The following is a 23,552-nucleotide window of genomic DNA, read 5'->3' on the forward strand; positions in this document are numbered from 1 at the left end:
AATAGTGACCTAGCCAATGTCCTGTACAGCCACAGCATGACCTCCCAACTCCTATACTCAATGCACTGACTAGTAAAGGCCTTCTTCACTATCCTATCTACTTGTGACTCTACTTTCAAGGAACTATGAACCTGCACTCCAAGGTCTCTTTGCTCATCAACATTCCCCAGAACCTTACCATTAAGTGTATAAGTCCTGCCCTGATTTGCCTTTCCAAAACACAGCACCTCACATTTATCTAAATCCAACTCCATCTGCTACTCCTGAGCCCATCGGCCCATTTGATTAAGAGCCCATTGTACTCTGAAGTAACCTTCTTCGCTGTCCACTATACCTCCAATTTTGGTGCCATCTACAAACTTACTAACCATACCTCCTATGTTCACTTCCAAATCATTTATATAAATGATGAAAAGCAATGGACCCAGCGCCGAGCCTTGTGGCACCCTGCTGGTTACAGGCTTCCAGTCTGAAAAACAACCCTCCCCACCACCCTCTGTCTTCTACCTTCAAGCTAGTTCCATATCCAAATAGCTAGTTCTCTCTCTATTCTGTGTAATCTAACCTTGCTAACCAGCCTACCATGAGGAACCTTGTCAAACGCCTTACTGAAGTCTGTATAGATCACATCCGCCACTCTGTCTTCATCAATCCTCTCTGTTATTTATTCAAAAATCTTAATCAAGTTTGTGAGACACAATTTCTCACACACAAAGCCATGTTGACTATCCCTAATCAGTCCTTGCCTTTCCAAATACATCTAAATCTTGTCCCTCAGGATTCCCTCCAACAACCTGCCCAACAGGATCACCAGTCTGTAGTTCCTTGGCTTTTCCTTACCACTTTTCTTAAATAATGGTACCACATTAGTCAACATCCAGTCATCTGGCACCTCACCTGTGGTTATCGATGATACAAATATCTCAGCAAGGGGCCAGCAATCTCTTTCCTAGCTTCCCACAGAGTTCTATGGTAGACCTGATTAGGTCCTGGGGATTTATGCATTTTTATGTGTTTTAAGATGTCCAGCACCTTCTCCTCTGTAATATGGACATTTTTCAAGATGTTGCTATTTATATCTCCACGTTCTCTTTCTTCCATATCCTTCTCCACAGTAAACACTGATACAAAATACTTGTTTAGTATCTCCCCCATCTCCTACAATTTCACACGTACGTGGCCTTGCTGATCTTTAAGGGGCTATTTTCTCTCTATAGTTACCCTTTTGACCTTAATGTATTTGTACAATCCCTTTGGATTCTCCTTAACCCTATTTGCCAAAGCTATCTCATTTCCCCTTTTTGCCCTCCTGATTTCCCTCTTCAGTGTACTCCTACTGCTTTTATACTTTTCTTGGGAATCACTCGATTTCTGCTATCTATTCTTGACAAATGCTTCCTTCTTATTCTTGACCAAAACTTCAATTTCTAAATCATCTAGCATTTCCTACACCTGCCAGCCTTGACCTTCACCCGAAGAGGAACACACTGTCCTTGGACTCTCCTTATCTCATTTTTGAAGGATTCCCATTTTTCAGCCATCCCTTTAATTCAAACATCACTCCCCCCACAATTCAACTTTTGAAAGTTCTTGCCTAATCCTGTCAAAATTGCACTGAAACTTACCAAATTTGGCTTTTTGCCCCAATATTTAGTTTAAAACCTTTTAGTTTAAAATACTTCCTAGTTATGTCATTTCCAAGAACACCAGTCCCAATATGGTTCAAGTGTAGACGATCCCAAAAGTACAGATCCCACTTTGCCCAGTATTGGTGCCAATGCCTCACTAACTGGACCCCACTCCTCCCACACCAGTCTTTCAGCCACACATTCATTTGTTTACCCTAAGTGCGTGGCTCAGATTCTGCTTCTTAATTTGATGCCTCGTTCATTGTGCAGTCATAATTCTACCTTTTTCATTGGTGCTTACATAGATCATGACAATGGATGATCCCCCTCCCACCGCAAGTTCCTCGCCAGTTGAGAGCACATATACTGAGAAGTAAACGACACAGACATCTGGACTTGCAAAGAACAGTGTCTATACCTTGTCTATGCTGTCCCCTACTACCACTACATTTCTTTTGGCTCCCCCACTTGAACGGTTTTCTTTACTGTGCTACCATGGTCATTTAGCTCATCCATCTCATAGGATTTTGAAAACTTACCACATGGTATTTTATGGTTTGTCCATGCTCCTCCTATCAATATACATCACCTCATACTTCTCTGCAATGAACTTGTTCATGTTAATGTTTGCACTGGACTACAATGATAATCTTGAGCTCCCACATACTGCAGCTTTGACGCACCATCTGCACAGCCACTCTTAATGAGTTTTAATTAATTATTTAGTTATTATTCACTTATTTATGTTGCTTTTTATGTATTATATTAACTTTACCACCAATGTGTACACCATGTTAAAGCCTCAGAATAGCGTTAACCAACTTAGCAGATACTTACTATGTAGCTGGCTCCTTTTCTCTGTAAGGGAGTAACAACCAATTCATACCAATCAGATCTCTGCCTTGTGCTGATGTAAATTTCATCAGATTTTTCAAAGATTGTGGGGCTAGGTGTTTCCTGCAGGTTTAGCTATCTCCACTCCTGGAAGCTGAGGCTGCACAATGAACTTACAGACTTCTTGTGATGTCACTTCTGATTTTTTTTCAACAAGAACTAACTATAGGACACACGTCCCAAAATGCTTCACTGTAGGACACTCTTCCCAAACTACTGCACTGTAATGCTGCTGCAAGACACTCTTCCCATAGGCTACAGAAAACAGTCATGCACTGGTGAAAGGAATTTGGAACATAGGAAGTGTGTGTGTGTTGGGGGGTGGTGGGGGGTGGGGTTTGGTGGTGACAGCAGCTGATGTAGCTGTAGTAGTGGTGGAATGAGATAGGAGAGTGGAAAAGTAAGCCTGAAGATTTGTTTAACTCTATTATGCATTCCTGGGAATAGAAATTGATATAAAAGGTGCATTTTTGCAAGGGTAAAAATTTCAAAGGGAAGTCTTTTTTGAAACACCTAAAGAAGTTGGCAGTATTGACAGGAAATTGTGGAAACGAAATTAATGTGTTCATGAGTTGAATGGTGCACCAAGAGTATGGTACTTCTCAGTCAGTTCTGTACTGTTAAGGAAGGGCATTGTGTTCAGTTAAAAGTAGATCCATCAATGTTTCATTCTGAGTTTGCAGCATTTGAGCAAATGTGACAGATAAATCTTTAAAAAATGATTTTAAGATTGGCAACCAAGCTTCAGGGTCATCGAATATATAGGATTATATACCAAGCAGAACAAGATGGAAATAACTTTGGATCAACAATCTTAGAACATGTCAATTACTTTTCATCAAAATAGCACCATGAAGAAGATCCTACCAGCCAAGGTAGAATAAGATTGGTTAATAACTTTGATAGGTCAGTTGAACTTGATTTGCAATGAGACTAGACTAATTGGAACTGACTACCATGTTAAAATATGCTACAGTTGAGGAAGTATGAAATCTAAATTCAGAGAAACATGCATTCAAATTTCCAGGCTTGGGTGATCCGAAGCTATGAATTTAGTCATTTTTAGTAATACTTCACAAGGCAATCTTTCAACCAAATATTCTATTACAGCAGAGTTTGTCATATTTACATAGTTATAGTGCTCCAGTGGAAAAGAAGGCCATTCAGCCATTGTATTTACACAAGCTATCCAATATGCATTACAAATTAGTTCCATTCTCCCACCTTTCTCTTGTAGCTTTGCACATGGCTTCTATTCAAATAATTATGTAATGTCCGCTTGAGTACCTCAATTAAACCAACTTCCAATACTCCAGGCAGTGAAGTCTACACCCAAAACACTCGTGAGGGAAGATTTATTTTCTCACATCACATTTGCTATATTTACAAATCCTTTTAAATCTGTATGCTCTTGTTCTCAATTCTTTTATGATTGGGAAGAGTTTCTCCCCACTTACTCTAACTAGGCTTCTCACAATTATAAATTTCTATCAAATCTCCTCTTTGCCTTATTCCATCCACTCAGTATTGTCCCAACCTCTCCAATCTATTCTCATAACTGAAGTCTCTCATCGCTGAAGCCATTCTCATAAACTTTGACTGCAATGTCTCCAGTGCATTCACTTCCTTCATATATATGTGGCACACAAAACTGTAAACAATACTCCAGCTGAAGCCTAACAAGTATCAAGTATAAATTCAGTAACCTCCTTGCTGTTATATTCTATGTCCCTATTAATAATGCCCAGAATACTCTATGCTTTATTAACTTCTTTCCACCTGCCCTGTCACCTTCAATGATCTATGTACATGTATACCCAGGTTCCACTACTCTTGCATCCTCTTAAGTATTGTATCCACTATTTTTTATGGTTTGTCCATGCTCCTCCTATCAATATACATCACCTCATACTTCTCTGCAATGAACTTGTTCAGAAAGAATAACAAATATTGTCCATTGGGCTAGGAAGACAAGAACATAAAAAGAATATAAGCAGGTCGGCTAGGTGGACCTTATACTTTCTTGACTGAGACTTTTAATCTGGCCCAATCAGGGAGCCTTGGCTGACAGATAAGAACAGGAGAGTAAGATAATGTCCTTTTTACTCTAACAGCTGGCTCTGAGGGAGCTGGATCAGTGCCAAAGACTCTCCATGCATAAATAAAGGGTGACTTGGTAACATATCAGCCTCTGTGGAGTTATTTCAGTGGCAACGAGAAAAAAACACACCCCTGAAAAACAATAATCGTCTTTGAGTCGGGGTTTGCATTTCTGGCATCATGTCATGATTTGGGAAGCTTGGCTCATTCACTCCTGCCGAAGACTGGGCCCAGTATGTGGAAAAAATGTGTTATTTTTTCCGGGCAAATGACATGGGGGCATGAAAAGCAATGAGTAATTCTCCTGACAGCTTGTGGACCTTCAGCTTTTCTGGTTATGAGGAGCCTAACTTTTCCTAAGGCAACAGATACTAAAAATTTTCAAGAGTTGACTGATTTAGGTAACAAATATTATGACCCCAAGACTCCTCTAATTCTGACAGGATATTGGTTTTACTCGGCAATTCAAAAACCAGGGAATCTGTATCAGGATTTTTCACTGGGTTAAGATAACTGGCAGAGGCATGTGACTTTGGTTTAACCGTTAATGAGATGCTAAGAGACCATTTAGTATGTGGGATTAATGATGTGGCCGTGCAAAAGCGCCTACTTGCTGAAGCCCAGCTGGATTTTAAACAGGCACAGCAACTGACTTTACCATTGGAAAATGTGGCAAGTGGAGCATATGAGTTACAGGGCATTTGGATGGAAGTGGACACCCTCACCAGTTCAACTGAGTTTGGAGAACACCACTTGAATGAAGACAATTGCATAACCTCACTCAGGATATATCCTGAACAGAGGGACTCTAGGTTAGCTCACAGCAAAACCCCACAACAAAGCCAAGCCCTTAGCTAAATGGTTAAGATTTTCAGCAAGCCATTGTAGTTACTGCCAGTATGCAGACTTGAGACAGCAAAAGAGTCCCACTAGACCTAAATTTGAGTAAAAGCACTCATAAGCCATTATCCAGGAGAGTGCACACTCTGGAAAGTCCACCTACATGTGACTTAGAACTGTTAAATTGGTTAGCAACATCCAAATCAGAACGAATCAAAATAAATGTCTGGTTAAACGGCTATCCAGTTCTAACAGAGGTCGATTCTGGTACAGCCGTTTCAGTGACTGCAGAACCAGTCTTTAATGAAATTTAATGAAATTTGCTCTGGACTTCAACCCTTAAGTTTGCTCAAGACCTCAGCTAGACTGAGAACGTATAGCAGGGAACCTTTATAGAATAAGGTTACAACTTTAGCTCTGGTGTCTTACTAGAAGCAACTGGTTCAGTTTTCACCGATTGCAGTAAAAGACACGGGCCCAAGCTTGATTGGGCGAAATTGATTGAGAAAAATTCACCTAGATTGGCTTGACATTTTTCAATTAGAAAATGGATATCCAAGTGAAGTCCTAATTAAATGCCTGGAAGATTTTCAGGAAGGTCTAGGGGCTATCAAAGGAGCCAAGGCTACCTTGCATGTTGACCAGGAGGCAATTCCACAATTCTGCAAGTCCCAGTGCCATTTGCCTAACAGGCAAAAGTAGAGGTAGAAATCAGAAGGCTGGAAAGTGAAGGAATCATCAAACCAGTTCGATTTGTGGAATGGTCAGCACCAATCATACTGATTGTGTGACCTGACGGGTTAGTTTGCCTTTGTGGGGATTTTAAACAAATGGTAAACTGCTTTTTACAGCTGGATAAATACCCAATCCCTCACAAAAAGAGGATTCATATGCAAAGCTGGCAGGGGGGCTGTCCTTCGTGGAGCTGGATATGAGCCATGCATTCTTACAATTGTGGTTAGGTGAGTATTCCCAGAAGTATGGTACGATTATACCCATAAGGATTTGTACCTATATACAAGACTGCCATCTGACGTATACTCAGTCTGTGCAATTTTTCAGCGGATGATGGAGAACATCTTACAAGGTCTACCTCAGGTTGCCATTTATCTAGATGATGTGCTAAGGAGTACTTAGAGAAATTGGTGGGCATATGCCTTAGAAGGAAAAAATATGATGCAAGCACTCCAAGTGACCTACTTGAGCTACAGAGTTGACAAGACCAGATTACACCTATTGGAAGATAAAGTGAGGGCAATCAAAGGGGCCCTGGTTCCAGACACAGTACTGCAGATTAGATCTTTCCTTGAGCTGGTGAATTATTATGGAAAGTTCATACATAATCTGGCCTCCATCTTGGCACCTTTGCATCAACTCTTAAGAAAAGGTCAGCCTTGTAAATGGTCGTATAGCCAAGCCATAGCTTTCAGGGAAGTGAAGAAACAGGTATCATCCCCTAAGGTGTTGGCACACTATGATCCCAAGTCAGATCTGGTAGTGACATGCGATGCTTCCCGTATGGCATTGGGATAGTATTAACTGAAACATGGCCAATAGCAAATGCATCCAGGACTTTGGCTAATGTGGAGCATAAATACGCCAGATAGAGCAGGAAAGCTTGGCAGTCATATTTGGAATCAGAAAGTTCCACCAACACCTTTACAGAGGCACATTTGTAACAATAAGCACCACAAACCCCTGCTTGGCCTACTGAAAGAGAACAAGGCAGTGCCACTGTTTAAAATCCAGTTGGGCTTCAGGCCGAATTCAGCAGCAGGCTCTAATACTAAGTGCATATAATTGCAAGTTGAAACCAAGAGCAAATGCAGATGCATTGAGCTGCCTCCCGCTGACAGATACATCACCAGTAATACCATCACTGGAACAGTCCGTAATGGTTTCAAATTTTCTGGACACATTTCCACTCACAGCTGACAATATTAGACTTTGCTTACAGAAATATCTGGTCCTGGCAAAACTGAAACAGCTACTGGTGATGGGGGAAACCAAAGGGCCATCAGAACTATAATTAAAACCTTTTTGGACCTGGAGAGACTAGATAGCAATAGAGGATGGCATATTATTATGCAGAGCATGAGTGATTGTCCCAAGCAAAGGCCCCCACCAGATACTGGCTGAACTCCACCAGGGTAATCCAGGGGTTTCCAAAATGAAGATGTAGGCAAGTGGTGACTAGTATTGCATGCAGACATAGCTGTGTGGTGGAGCAGTGCCCAGTAAGCCAACAGAACAAAAATGACCATCAGCAGCTCCCCCACATTCATGGGAACGGCAGGTAAACCCTGGACTCTGTTACACATCGACTGTGCAGGTCCTTTAATGTTCTTAGTCATTGTGGATGTCCAGTCTTTGTGGACTTGCATGTGTGTTTGTGTGTGTTTAAATGGCATCAAGAACACAAGACTCCGCTAAGCAAGAGAGGCAGTTTATTTCATTTGGTCCATGAACTATGGAAATGGCCCTGCATGGGTAAGAGGCATGGTCCAGTGACATATAATGTTCGGGTAGGTGCAACAGTCCTGAACAAGTACATACGCCATATGAAAACAGCCTTTCTGACCGTTCTAGATCCCATGTGTTCTCCCTCTCCAACAAGCATTGAAGATCCTTCGGAATCTGAGATGGACACAGCGGATGTCACCACCTCAATGCCTTTTCCACCTGAAGAAGGGAATGAATTTCTTCCGAGATGCTCCAGGCCCAACAGGCCATGTGTGTTACATGCCGCCCGTATCAGCTGCAGTGTTGGAAGAACCTGATCCAGTGCTAAAATGCCCAAGGAGGAGCTACAAAAAAAACAACCAGCCTATTTCCTCAGACTTGCGAGTGGAGGAGATGGATGTGGTGATTGTAAGAGGGTCAGCCAGGTGGAAATCAGAGAATACAAATTCCCTGACTGGGCCTGTTACTCTGATCCAATCAGGCTGTGCTGGCTGACAGATAAGAACAGGAGTGTCAGATATCCTGTTCACCTTGACAGCTGGCTCTAAGGGAGCTAGATCAGTGTCATGGACTCTCCATGTGTAAAAGGGTGACTTGGTGACAGGATACTGGCCTATATGAAGTTATCTCAAAGAGTATCTAAAAATCACTATAGTTTCTGAAACTATGGCACTAATAGATGCAAAAGATATGGGATGTACTTATCTAATATTCTGAAGGAAATCTTTTATGGGTGTAATTCTTAGAGAAAATTGTCAATAATGTGTCGCTGTGAAAAGATCTCAAAAATAAAAATTTTCAGACTGTTTTACTAAGAGAAATGCTTGCCTTAAGGAATTATTGATCCTTATAAAGAGGATCAACCTTGCATTTTGATGAGAACAAGGAATATTGAGAAGAGAAATGAGATACTATGTTATAAGAATTTGGATTTTTTTCTGTAATTGCTTTATAATTATTACTATATGGGGAAAAAGAAGTTTATTTTTAAAGAATGGGGAACATGGGGTCAGTTAACGATTAGTTGCATAATGTACAACACAGAAAATAAATGACATTAATAAGCTTTGGAAACAAATGGTGGCTATCAATAGTCTGAGCACTGTTTGTGGAATGAGGGGATTAAGATTGAGAAATCTAGTAAACCGTAAAAGATATGTGTGTGTCTTAATTTGTAATCTCTCAAACTGGCTTGGAATCTATTAATCGAAGAGGTGGCTACTTTCTAATCAACCTGTTCCGAGCTTTTAATACACACCTCTGGAGCAGGTAGGACCTGAACCCAGATCTCCTGAATCAGAAGTAGGACCACAATTACTGTGCCACAAAAGCCTTAGAAATGTAGTCTGCAGAGTTTGAATCTGTGCAGGGAGAGCCCAATCGACTTCAAAACCATCACCTATACCACTCAGCCAGCACTACTGTACCACAGAAGAGATGGACAGTTAATTTGTAAAATGATACCTGTTAGACCATGAGGTGCAGCTGCCAGCATTTGTTGCCGGTGGTGCAGAAGCTAAGATGTAGGAGGCTGACCACTTCTTGAAGGTGGCCCACCTGCAGCAGCCCAGGGGACCTTTGGAGACAGAGGTTCCATGGATCAAAAATGATCTACAATTAGGAAGGCAACCCACATAACTTCAATGATCTCCCTGGAGGGGAGGCCTTCTCCACCTGACCATCAAGAATTTTAAATCTTCCCTCTCCAAGGTCTCCTACTAACTCAGCAGCACCCTCTTCTCTCAGTGGGATTGTTGAGGCTTCAGACCTGCTGGCCGTTTGATTGGGCCAGCAATATCAAAAGACACCCCTTCCCCACCCTTCCACTCCCTATGCCTTCAATTGGATTGCAGGCCTATAGATCCTCATTTGGTCCTGATGTCAGTGCCCTGAAGCTCAGTTCAACATAATTCACACTGACTTATAGGATCTCCCACATGTCGTCAGACATATTCTTCATTCAGGTAACATAAGTTCTTTCCATGCAGCAAGTTTGAGAGGGTGTTCTGCAAGAGTCAGAAAGTAATGGATATGTTATTGATTGCCCTCTGGACCTTGATAAAGTCAGCAACAGTAACTGGATGACTTTAGAATACTAAAGGCGATGAGTTGTCGAACAAAGAGATCTTGGAGTGCAGGTTCATAGTTCCTTGAAAGCGGAGTCACAGGTAGACAGGGTAGTGAAGAAAGTGTTTGGTATACTTGCCTTTATTGGTTAGTGCATTGAGTATAGGAGTTGAGAGTCATGTTGTGGCTGTACAGGACATGGTTGGGCCACTTTTGGACTACTGCACTCAATTCTGGTCTCCCTGCTATAGCAAAAGTTTATTAAACTTGAAAGGGTTCAGAAAAGATTTACAAGGATGTTGCCGGGGTTGGGTTTGGGTTATAAGACCTCTTACTTGTTGTTCATAAACTAACTCAAAAGGAGTGAAAACAGTAGACATGGTAGATGAATCCTTTGTGGCAAATAAGTGTCTCAATTCAAAGTTTTGGCAAAGATCTGTAGTTTGGGTTGTGGATGAGGGTGTTGACTTACTTGCTGAACTGGCTTGTTCTCATTCAGACGTTTCGTCACCATGCTAGGTGACATCATCAGTGAAGACTCTGATGAAACGGTGTTATTCTACTCCGCTTGGAATTTATACTGTTTGGTCTGTTATGGTGAATAGTGTCATTTCCAGTTTTGATCTGTATGGGTTTGTATATGGGGTTCAATTCTATGTGTTTGTTGATTGCATTACGGGTAGAGAACCATGCCTCTAGGACACCTCATTACCTCATTCTATTGCAAGCCCAAGGATAACCTCACAATGCTGCACTTCTCTAGCTTCCACCCTAAACATATTAAAGAAGCCATCCCCAACAGACAAGCCCTGTGCATACTCAGGATCTGCCTCAGATGAGGAAGAATGCAATGGACACCGAAAGGTTTGGAAGGATGCCCTGATAAGAACGGGATATGATGCTCAACTCATCGAATACCAGTTCTGACGTACCACAGCAAAAAACCGCAACAACCTCCTCAGAAGACAGATACAGGATATGAGTACCCTTCATTGTCCAGTACTTCTCCGGAGTGGAGAAACTACGCCATGATCTATACAGCCTTCAACATGTCATTGATGACGATGAGTATCTCGCCAAGATCTTCCCTATACCTCCATTTCTCACCTTCAAACAACCGCCAAACCTTAAACAGACCATTGTTCACAACAAACTATCCAGCCTTCAGGACAACATCAACCACAACACCACACAAACCTGTCATGACAACCTCTACAGGTTATGTCAGATCATCAACATGGATACTACCATCACATGTGGGAACACCACCCACCACATAACACAGCAGATACTCATGTGATCCATCTCATGTCTATCTCATGTGCTGCAGGTAAGGATGCCCCGAGACATGATATATTGGCGAGACCATGCAGACGCTACGACAACGGATGAATGGACACCATACAACAATCGCCAGTTGGGGAACATTTCAGCAGTTAAGGGCATTCAGCCTCCGATCTTCGGGTAAGTGTACTCCCAGACGAACTTCGAGATATACAACAATGCAGAATTGCCGAAAAGAGACTGATAGCCAAGTTCAGTACCCATGAAGATGGCATCAACTTGGGTTCATGTCGCACTTCATGTGACCCTACTATACTGCTCTATAGCTGTAAAATCTTCCTTACTGTCCTGTTTTGACACCATCACCTTGATAAATTGTTATGATTTCTCTACTTTAATTGGTTTGTACAGTTTTGAATTACTTATTATGTTTGGTTAGACCCTTGGCATGCAACTCTTATACCTATCATTTTATTCCAGTCATTTAGTTTGTCTCCAGCACCACGTTATTTTTAATTTGTTGTAATTATTTCTCTGTTTTATTTAATCAGATTATAATCATCCCTTCGCTGGTTATTCAGCTGTTGACACTTTACTCACCGTCTAACATTCTTTGTCACCTGCAAAGACTTTTTATCTGACACTCCACTCACACCATTTGTGTGATCTTTTAATCTCTCAGCCCTTGATCTCTCTGCCTATAAACTCTGTGTCTGTGTGCTCTTCTCTCTCACTGCACCTGACAAAGGGGCTGTGCTCCGAAAGCTTGTGATTTCAAATAAACCTGTTGGACTATAACATGGTGTTGTGTGACTTTTGACTTTGTCCACCCCAGTCCAACACCAGTCCTTCTACATCACTTGATATAATCATGGTTGATCTGACTTCAGCCTCGACTCCACTTTTCTGCCCTCTCTCCATAACCTTTTAATTCATTACTAATTAAAAATCTGTCTGTCCCCTCCTTAAATCCCAGCATCCACCATATTCTGGGGTAGTGAATTTCACAGATTCACAACCCTCTTAATCACTGATTTAAATCTGCAACTCATTATGCAAAAACTATGACCAGTTATATGCTTTTCCACACTTTTCTATCAGGCAGAAGGTGTACAAGTTTGTCCAACAGATTCAAGAACAGCTTCTCCCCCATTGTTATCAGATTTATGAGTTATATATTAGAGTTGATCTTTCTCTGCACCTTCTCTGTAGCTGTAACACTATATTCTGCATTCTGTTCTACTACACTGATGCATTTATGTAAGGTATGATTTGTCTGGAAACTCACAAATGTTACTTTTCACTGCATCTCAGTTCATGTGACAACAATAAACCAAATCAAAACAACTATGGGCTATTTCACACAGGTACCTCACTGCAACCTGAAATGAAAAACTGAAAACTGTATTCACTTAGATGGGCACTGGGAAAGCTATATTGGTAGTTGATCTGTGCCCCAGTGATTGTGTGAAGCTGGTACAGGTTCCTTTGTGAGCTGGAGTCTGCATAGGGGCAGCCTGTCAATCTTCAGAAATTATAGAAGTTCAGATGTATGATGTCATTAAATCATTTTGATACTATTTAAATGTCTAAACTGCTGAAATGGCGGATGGAGCAATCAGCTACCCCACCTAAATTTCAGCAGTAAGCAAAAATGGCAGAAATGAGATCCACCAATATTTGCATGCTATTTCTAGAGTTTCCCCAAGCCATTTTGCCTCAATGCATTAAAACCTACAAGAAAATTCAGGGCTATACAATTTAAAAGAATACAGTAATTTGTAATTAATCATTCATTGTGGAAGTATGAAAGTCATTAAAACATGTTTTTAAATCTTGCAGTAGTATTTGTAAATAGTGAGCTACTGGAGTTAGTTCAAGTCCAGGAGGTTTAGCAATACCCCTGGAGAAGGTATACAAAAAGTGGAAATTGGTCTTTATTGCATCCACAAGTAATTAAAGGGGATGACAGACCTATGTGCTTATCCCCCAAGATTTAAAACATTATATCAAAACCTAACCTGCTACAGAATCCAATGTTAAGGCAATAAATAAGACAGCCTGAGCTGAATAAGCTGACAGGGGAAGCAAAAAATTCTTATTTGGTCAGTTGATGTGCTCAGACTGCATTTTAAGTGTCATTCTAATCATTAACATAGCAACTGTGTGAAAAAGGAAACAACAAAAGTGAAGAATAACTTAGGAAAACACTGTTCACAAAACAAAAATATAGCAACAACAGCAGTCATGAAGTCATAAAGGTTCTACCCAGAAAGAAGATAGTGGGGAGAAGACTGGTACTAGCTCTATGAGCCTTAAGCTTTGGACAACAGGCAGAAAGAAGATAGAGACAAGGAAAATACTTCTCACAGTTCATTCAATTACTACATCAGGTGAAAATATTTGGAGCAAATATTCTTTAGAATTCAAATCGTTTCAGATTTAAAGAAAAAGTCTTGATGAAAATAATGAGCAATTAAATTACTGTCAAAATTATATAGCTGATTTTAGATTACACTTACTGTGATACAGCTGTTAGTAAGAGTTGCCATGTCATTGATTACAAGATGCTCAATATCACTGCAGCCAATTCCTAATGACCTAAAGCCTCTCACTGAGATCTAAAAGACAAAGAAAATGCATAAGAGACATAAAATGTATTCATGGTTTACTCAAGGTCACCTGATTATAGCAGATTCAGTAACGCGCCAATTTTTAAACAATAAACTGTACTAAATTGATCCCAGAATTTGCGGAGAGCCGAGAAAATTTAAAAAATCTAAATTGTACTCTAGTCAAGAGAACATAATTTCAACTTTTTTAAATTCATTCATGAGATGTTGGCGATCCTTCCAAAGCCAACCTTGATTGCCTATTCCTAATTACCTTCAAAATATGGTGGTGAGCTACTGAAATGTTGTACCATGTGGTCGGAACTCCTACGGTGGTGTTAGATAGGCGTTTCATGCATTTGAAGGAATTTCATACTGTGAAGGAATGGTGAGATCTTTCAAACTGAGGATGTTGTGTGATGACTTGGAGAGGAATATGGCTAGTGTTCCAGTGCACCTTCAGCCCTTATCCATGAAGGCAATACTAATCGAGAATTTCAGAGGTATTGTGAAGCCTACTGTACAAAGATGTTTTGCTGAATTACCATAGTGCATCTCGTAACTGGAAAGGTCTGCAACTGGATGCAATGCTGGTGGAGGGACTGAATGTTTAACATGGCAGGGGTTGGGGGTCCCAAACAATAGATTGTTCTGTCCTGGATGTTTGTTTTTGTATTAATTCAGAGGGTGTAGACTTTGCTGGCTGGGCCCGCATTTATTGCCCATCCCTTGAGTAGGTGGTGGTGATCTGCTTTATTGAAACACTGTCGTGATTTGGTGTAGGTCCACATACCGTGCTATTAGAAATGGAGTCCCAGGATTTTAACTCAGTAATAGTGAAGGGACACCAATATACTGCCAAGTCAAGATTGTGAGTAGTTTGGAGGAGACCTTGAGGTTTGGTGTTCCCATGTATCCATGTCCTTCTAGATCACAGTGGTCAAGGCTTTGGAAAGTGTTGTCTAAGGAGCCTCGGTGAATTTCTATAGTTCCATTTGCAGACGATATGCACTGATGCTACTGTGCTTTGGTAGTAGAGAGAGAGATTGTTTGAGGATCAAGTGCCAATTAAGCAGTATCAAGTTTCTTCAGCGTGGTGGAAGGAGGTGAATTAACCTCGGCAGGATTCTTAACCTCTGATCTGCTTTTGTAGCCACAATATTTATGTGGCTGCTCCACTTTAGTTTCGGGTCAATGGGAATCCTTAAGATTTTAGTAGCGGGGGATTCAATGATGATAATGTCAAGGGTTTACAGGTCATTGCCTGGCACTTGTGTGGCATGTATGTTACTTGCCACTTGTAGCTCCAGGCCAGGCCTAGATATCATTCACATCTTGCTGCATTTGGACATAGACTGCTTCTGTACCTGGAATCACAAATGGTGCTGAACATTGTGCAATCATCAGCACTCTGACCTTATGTTGGAGGAATGGACATTGATGAAGCAGCTGAGGATGGCTGGGCCTTGGACATACCGTAATGAATTCTGGCAAACATGCCCTGGAGCTGAAATGACTGATCTCCAGTAATCACAGCCATCGTCCTCTGTGCTAACTATGACTCCAGCTAGCAGAGAGGTTTTCCCAATGCCCATAAACTCTAATTCTAGCTTGGCTAGGGGAGTGACAAATTCTGCAGTGTAAGTCTTTCATACTATTTCTGGACCCATAGCCTTTGCCGTATTAAGAGTATTTAGCTGTTTCATAAAATCATGTGGGGTGAAACAAATTGGTTCAGGACTGGCATCATTGATGCTCAGAACCCCTGCAGGAGGCCAAGATGTGTTATCCACTCAGCACATCTGGCTGAAGATTATTGCAAATGTTTTTGTCTTATCTTTTGCAGATGAAGTGTGCTGGTGACCCAATCACTGAGGACAGGAATATTTGTGAAATCTTCTCCTCTGTGGCAGGCAGACTGGTGAGAATTAGGTCAATTATCTCTTTTTTCATCTTGTTCATTTCCTCACCACTTAGCTCAGATACACTCTAGTAGATATTACTTTTAGGACTGGACCAGCTCAGTCAGTAGTAGGGCTGCTCAGCCACTCTTGATATGGAATTGAAGTTCACCATTCCAGAATACATCTGTACCCTTGCGACCCTCAGCGCTTCCACTAAGTGATGTTCAACATGGGAGACTATTGATTCATCAGCTCAGGGAGAGATATATGTGATAATCAACAGGAGGTTTCTTTGATCTGATGCCACGTTTGTTTGTATGCCACTGTACTATCACCTATACCAGGTCTATCTTGCTGGTAGGAGTCATAGATGGTGATGACGGTTTCTGGGCCATTATGTATAAAATGCAATTCCATGAATATGATTATGTCAGGTTGTTGTTTGACTAGTCTGGAAGACAGCTCTCCCAATTTTGGCACTTGCACCCAGATGTTACTAAGGAGGACTTTGCAGGGTCGACAGGTGATTCGGTTGATGCCAGGTCATCCATTTGGTTTAATTTCTTTTTTTCTGAGTCTTTTTCATGGTTTGATAAAACTGAGTGGCTTCCTGGGCCATCTCAGTTAAGAGTCACCTACCTTGCTGTGGGTCTGGAGTCACATTTAGGCCAGATCAGATAAAGGACAGTTTTCCTTCCCTAAAAGCGCATTAGTGAATGATGTGGGTTTTAAGACCATCAACAATAGTTACATGGTCATCATGAAAATTTTTTATTTTACTTTTACTATTTTATTCACTTTTAATTTTAGATTTATCTTAATTCAAATTTCACTATCTGTCATGGTGAGATTAAAACCCCAGAGCATTATCTTGGACTCTTGATTACTAGTCCAGCAACAATACCACTACACCATTATCTCCCTCCTCAGGAGGGTGGCCAATGTTGCATTTCTTGAATGTTGTTAGAGCATCATCCATTCAGGCAAGTAGAAGTATTCCCTCACACTCCTGACTTGCGCATTGTAAATGATGGAAAGGGTTTGACAAGTTAGGAATTGAATTGCTCTGCACAGAATATGCAGCCTCTAATCTGCCCTTGTCAAAGTAATTAAGATATCATTGAAGTGGAAAAGGAACCACCTTTTTTGCATTATGGGTTTTGGTAGCTTTCCTTTGACTGTTATTTTCAGCAGATGAAATGGCTATTGCATATTTAGAAATTTTTCCAGATTGTCAACCAGTTATGCCACACATGAGATACTGAGCCAGTAATGTTTTTTCCGATAGTTTCATTTCTAGCTACCATGTTAAAAACAGGGCCAATGATTACAAGGTGTATTGTTGCTTTAAAATTAATATGATATTATTGAAAGTAATACAGAGGAAATGCACAAAAGCAGGAGTCAGAAGAGTATAATCTTTGGGAAGAGCCAGGAAACTCGTGGAGATTACAAAGCTCTCTTCTATACTAGGAAAGTGAAAAAGTTATTTGTTAGTATCATCTACATAATTCATATAATTATGAATACTGATGTATCTGAAAGATGTCCTATATGGCATCCTGGAAGAAACCAGTTTCATAGAAGCTAATGCCATAATGACCTTCATAGTCAATGGAACAGCTGTCTCAGTCAAGGATGAGCCACAATTTCCTTCAATTAAACACTGGAAAGAAAACCGGAGATTACTATCGGTGCCTCACCCAACCCCCCAAGAAGCATTCCGTTACCACTTACTCCACACCCACTCAGGCAGAACCACGCTGTATAAAATCTTAGCATCCTGTTCAATACAAAACTAAGGTTCAAATTTACATCCTGTCCATTACTAAGATTGCTAACATTTATTTTTTCATTTGCTTTCTCCAGTCTTACCTCAGCATGATTCACTGCTAGCACTAAAACAATGGCTTTGGAGTGCTCCTATAGATTCTTCTCACCTTAGCCTAAACTTCTCCAGGAAAACGTCTGAACATCAAAGGACAGTCATGCATACATACATAGACAGACAGGCAGATACACACACGCACACACACACACACATACAGACGTGCGTATATCTACATATAAATACCATATATATAATTCATGGGGTGGAGAGTTCTGTAAACTGGAGGATTTTACAGCAATATGATGGAACTGGGCACACTCATCCAATGGGAATAAACCAGCAACATCCAATTTAGAGATGGAATCCAAATAGGACTGTGTGTACTGGGGTTCAAACCCTTCATCTTCTGATTTGGGCAAGAATGCTACCACTATGCTAAAAGCTCATTGCATGGAAACCCATGATCATTGTGTATAATTTACACTTGTTGCAAAATCTGTGCATCACAAGATAATAATTCTTAATATATCATTTTTTGTTGACTGTCAGCTTTTTGAGTCTGCAGGTAAACTTTTGCTAGACACCATTAGGTGGCATTTGTGTAGCATATTCAAAGTTTCCAACATTATAAGCAATTTCCTGAAAAATATGCAAAACCATCAATCAGGTAATGAAAAAAGTGAAAAAAAACACAAAAGAGCTGCAGGTGCTAGAAATCAGAAACAAAAACAGAACTTGCTGGAAAATCTCAGCAGGTCTGGCAGTATCTGTGGAGAGAAAGCAGAGTTAATGTTTTACATCAAGTGAACCTTCCTCGGAATGGATTCAAACACATTCTAAAGAAGGGTCAGTTGACCTAAAATGTTAACTCTGCTTTCTCTTCACAGATGCTGCCAGATCTGTTGCATTTTCCCAATGAAAAGAAGTGGTTGGGAACAGCAGGGAGAGAGCAAATCTATAACTACATTACAATGTCTAAATAGTGAAGCTCATGATACTTCTTATCTCTCAACTTATTAACACATCATACCATTCAGAAATCCGGTAAGAGAAAAACATCATCACATCAAGTCATATTTGTAAATCACATTTGCCTTGTTTATTCTAGTTCACAAAAAAGTCTAATCAGCAGATCGCTTGGAGTACGCTTAAGGGGTCAAGAAGCTTATTTCCTGCCTGCTCTTGCCATGATTAGTAAATTCTAATTGGGTGCTTAAATTCCTGAGAGCTTTCCATCACGCTGCTAATCAGAGACTACTGACTCCATGTGTTTGAAAGTTTTTGTGGGTGTTGTAATTGACAAAACCTGGAAACTGGCTTCCTTGTTTTTTGTGGTAGGAATGTGGAGTGCATATCGGAAAACATCGTATTCAGCCTTTCCGTTAGCGTAAAATATTAATACCTATTATTAGCATATTAAAGACAAATGAAAGAGATGGAGTGTAGATTTTGGGGACTTTTTTTTCCTCAAGCACATTTTCAAATTCCTTTTCCCTTCCTCAATAATTTCAAGCCAAAATACATTACCCACCATTTATTGAGATTCATACGGATGGCGAAGCAAATTGTTAGATCTAAGATTTAAACCAAATATCACTCCATCAAAAGTGTACAACTTTACTAAACCAACAACATAACCAGTTGAACCAGTGGGCTTTAGTATTACCAGAGAGTGCCCACTTGATGGACTCTGTTTACTCTGGTTGGGTGGGGGTGGAGTGTGTGTTATTTAATACAATAAACTTTGGCAAGTGTATCTATGAGGGTTCAAGCAATGGATCCAAGTGTGCTCAACATACAATACTTGCAATAGTAGGTGCACTACCTAGACTTACTAATTACTGCTGTCCAGTCTGGGAGTAAGGACATTTCTACATGGGGGATCCTCATTCTTGACATCAGAAATCTTGTTTAGATGGATTAAGTTTCTGTCCCAGACAACACTGCTGGAAAAAATGAAATCTTTCATGTCCAGTTTAATGGTGGGAGTGTCATGAGAAGGCACAGGCCTTTGGCTGCTAAAGTTGCAAACAATCATTACTAACAGACATTGAATAAAAGGGGATATATTGCTTTAACAACCAGACAGGATATTTCTGGCAGAAGAACAGCCTGGAATTCTGCCAAAAGCCTGAGGAAACATTTTTTTAGGCAGCTGGGATTCTGTAACTCCACACCAGTTCAATTCCCCTCCCCCTTCCTCCATTATTCACTCTGCTGCTCTGCATGAGAAACTGTAAACCACACAGTTTCTACTAACAGTATAAAGTTCTGAAGACTAACCTGAGTACAACCTGAAATGTCCAGGTAGACGAGCTTGTGGCAGCCCTTCCCTGTGGCAAGGTAATTCAAACCTTTATTTGTGAATTTCTTTGAGTAGGCTAGGCTCAGATACTGTAGATTCAACCCAAACCTTAAAAGAAAGTAGAGAGTTTCAATACAAGGAAAGCTAGTCAAGATACCTATTGTGTAAAGTTTCTTGCTGGATTTTTAAAGTTGGTGCTTTTGGCAGCATAAAATCAGACACAGAATGCTTTTGAGTGATGTAACTTCTATAAGTGAAGCATGCAGATAAATTTCCATTGCAGTCCTTTGATGTCGTTCACTTAAAACTTCATAAATAAACAGCTATTGGAGCAGATTTTTCAGCTAGCTATTTTAGTTTTAATCAGTACTATAATGGGCGGGAAGGAAAAGGGAAGGACAGAAGTGTAAATTGTACATTTTATTGCATTTATAAAGCAGCAAAACATTACTTAAAATCGGTTTTAGAACAAAGGTTCACTCTTGAAATATATGTACTATCATAGTATTACATTTGTTTTTAATTAACCCAAGGAGAAAGCTTGTGCATCTGGTACAGAGCTAGTCTGGTAACTATTGAGCTTAATGACATCCAGTAATACTCGCAGAATGTTTGTTTCCCATTCCCTCCGAGGAAAACCTTCGATATAAAATCATTAAAATAATGGAAGTTCCAAGACATTGATGAATGCATTACATTAGATTTATCAGCATTTGTTCTAAATTAATCCAAACATAAAGCCTGTGTAACTAGAACCATTCAAACTATTGGCATCATGTTCTTTTCATCATTGGTGCAAATATTTTGTGAGACAAAGTTGTTAATATAGTAAATGTTAATTATTTTCATGGTGCATGTTAATGACCCAATTTGGCAAACTTGAGTATTGAAATGAAAGTGGGAGCTATTCATCACAATGTCTAAAGTACTGTACTTGCAGTTAGAGGCAGATTTCCAAACATTCTCAAATGTCATTTGTCTTCACTCTCTTAAAATTCAAATTATATTTGATATTAAATTTATATTGTGCAGCCTCCTTGTGTAAAGGAATTTAAGATATTTATCTGATTGTATTACTTTAGATGTGGTGAGATGAATTTTTATCAAGATGAATTTTTATCAGCGCAGAAAAAAAAGTTACAGTTCCTTCCACTCATCATTCAAGTGTACCTATTGACAGATCATGTACTTCATTGATATCATTTCTAAGAAGTAAATATCTTAGTTAAATTATATAAATGGCAGAAAATAAGGAAACGTATGAAAAGTGGGAAAAGAAGAGGTAATGATATTCTCTGAGACAAGTTTGCTATTGTTGTAAAGATGTGTAGTAATTATGTGAGAATGGTGCAACTTACTTTGATAATGATCTCAGTGTACCGTCACTAATAGTAGTGTAAGCCAGGTTCAGGTACAGAAGCGAAGTACACATTTCCACCACCATAGACGCAAATTCATCCTAAATAATGGAGGGAATCATTCAAATAGGTGAAAACTTTAAAAGTAAACATGCATATATATTAAGTTGCTTGCAGCTTCTGAATAAATCCAGTAAAGATTTGCTTAAGGTACATTCAGATTAAGAGCTACTCCAGTTTCATGCTTTGTAAATTTCAGCTGTTTTCATCAAAGTGCTGAATTTTTATATGAATATTTTATAAATATTGCCTTTTTTAACAGGACATCTTAGGTCACTAATTCTGCAAATCAGTGTAAAACATCTTGGAAAGGATAACACGTCAATATATGCTTAATTGTGGCTTATAATACAAAATGCTGATGTCAGCTTTGTGTTTGCATGACACTTAAGTGCTCTCTTAGCTAAGGAACCCTCGTTTTCAAAAATTATTGTTCTAATACCAGAAGGAAAGTACAAGTCCTATTTTCAGAGAATGGCTGGTGTTTTTGTCAGCATTTCAAATGGCTTCTAAGATTTTCCAAAGAAAGCAACCAATTCTTAGTAATGATATAATGGTATCCCTTAAGGACAAGTCAACAAACAGCTATTGTAACTACTACAGCAAATTTTCTTTAGACTTTGACTAAAACAGGCAGACTGAAATTCTTGTAAAGCATACAGGATTTTAATAACTTGACAGATTAATAGTTCTATAGACATTATCCTTCGTCCAAGAGCATTGAAAACTATTCCCAAAGAAAAAAAAGTCTCCCACACTGCAGGTTAAGAGATCTTGCTGCAATGTAAATTGAGCCCATTTGAACTTAGCACTGACCCAAATGTGATCTGTCAGAAATTGAGACAGGACATCTGGATTGGTCTGCCAGTTTGGCAGCATCAGGAAGTCTCCACAACACTGCAAAATTGCTTGCAATGGTCTCTATTCCTGACCCCACACAGTTACCTTTGGTGTCCCCCAAGGATCTAGCCTTGGCACCTCTTTATTTGTTTCTGATATGCTGTCCCTCAATAACATCTTTTGAAGGTACAGCATTAGTTTTCAGATGTACACTGATGACAATGGCCTCTGCCTCCTCATCACCACTCTTGATTCCTTCACTGTTATGAAATTTTTAAGCTGCATATTCGACATCCAGACTGGATGAGCATAAATTTCTTCTGATTAAATATAGAGAAAGGTGAAGCTGTTGTTTTTGGATGTTACTTAAAGCTCCATTCACTAGTTACTGATCCCATCCCTCTCCCTGGCAAAGGTCTGATATTAAGAAAGAACATTTGCAACCTTGGTGTCATAATTGATCCCAAAGTGAGCTTACTATCTCATACCTGCACATCACGAAGATCTCTTCTTATTCCCACCTCTGCAATACCACCCAGCAACATCCTTGTTTCAGCTCATGTGCTGCTGATATTCACATTCATGCCTTTGTTACCTCTACACGTCAACATTCCAATACATTTCTAGCTGGTCACACATTTCAGTTCTAATAGTAGTGGACAATTTAATGACTAACAGGAGGAGGAGCTCTATAAATGTTGCCACCCTGAATGGTGGAGATGTCCTGCACACTTCAGCTAGAAATGCTGAGTGGATGATCCTTCGTTGTGTCCTTTTGAGGTCCCCAGTATCACAGGTAACAATTTTTTGCTAATTCAATTTGCTTCATGTGAGATCAAGAAATGGCTGTAGATATGGGATACTGCAAAGGCTACGATAATGTTCTGATCATAGAACTCAGGACTTGTGCTCCAAAACAAAATCTCATTCCTAATCAAACTGTTCTAGTACAACAATAACACTAGCATTTACTGTAAAGACCACATCTTCTTGTTCTTCTTTATTTTGGATTGTGGACCAAAATGATAAATGACTACTTTAAACCAAGGAGTGGAAGGAAATGCTGCACCTTTTAAAAATTAATTACTGGAATTCATTGAATTGTGTTTCCAGAGTTGCTTTGTTCAAACAATGAGGTAAGTTGTTTGAGACACAGGCACCACGGATGGGTGTATGTTCAGTCCCTTCGCCCAGGGACGGACTGCTGGCTGCAGTTTTTGGGACCAATTGTAGAGCCCAGGAGTCATCAGCATAACAATGACTCCAGGGCAGGTGGACAGTGTGTGTCTGAACAACCTTAATGCGGACGACGTCCAGACCGCAAGAGACAGCATCACTCTTCTATTCATTTCTGCAATGAAATAAC

General features: G+C 40.0%; 2 protein-coding genes across 2 annotated transcripts in view; one reads left to right on the forward strand and one right to left on the reverse strand.

The window, feature by feature from the left end:
• Nucleotides 1-23,552, reverse strand: part of LOC109927212 (F-box and leucine-rich repeat protein 13) — a 91,937-nt gene that overhangs the window by 62,859 nt on the left and 5,526 nt on the right. The window contains exons 2-4 of the mRNA XM_020527161.2: nt 21,287-21,387; nt 19,907-20,036; nt 13,799-13,897 (exon numbers count right to left, since the gene is read on the reverse strand). Coding sequence (XP_020382750.2) covers nt 13,799-13,897; nt 19,907-20,036; nt 21,287-21,372 — 315 coding nt within the window. The 5' untranslated portion in view covers nt 21,373-21,387. The remainder of the gene's footprint in view (nt 1-13,798; nt 13,898-19,906; nt 20,037-21,286; nt 21,388-23,552) is intronic.
• Nucleotides 19,855-23,552, forward strand: part of lrrc17 (leucine rich repeat containing 17) — a 43,193-nt gene continuing 39,495 nt past the window's right edge. The window contains exon 1 of the mRNA XM_020527157.2: nt 19,855-19,966. The gene's annotated coding sequence lies outside the window, so the exon portion shown is untranslated. The remainder of the gene's footprint in view (nt 19,967-23,552) is intronic.

The sequence above is a fragment of the Rhincodon typus genome, chromosome 22, assembly GCF_021869965.1.
Source record: "Rhincodon typus isolate 14 chromosome 22, sRhiTyp1.1, whole genome shotgun sequence".
Taxonomy (NCBI): domain Eukaryota; kingdom Metazoa; phylum Chordata; class Chondrichthyes; order Orectolobiformes; family Rhincodontidae; genus Rhincodon; species Rhincodon typus.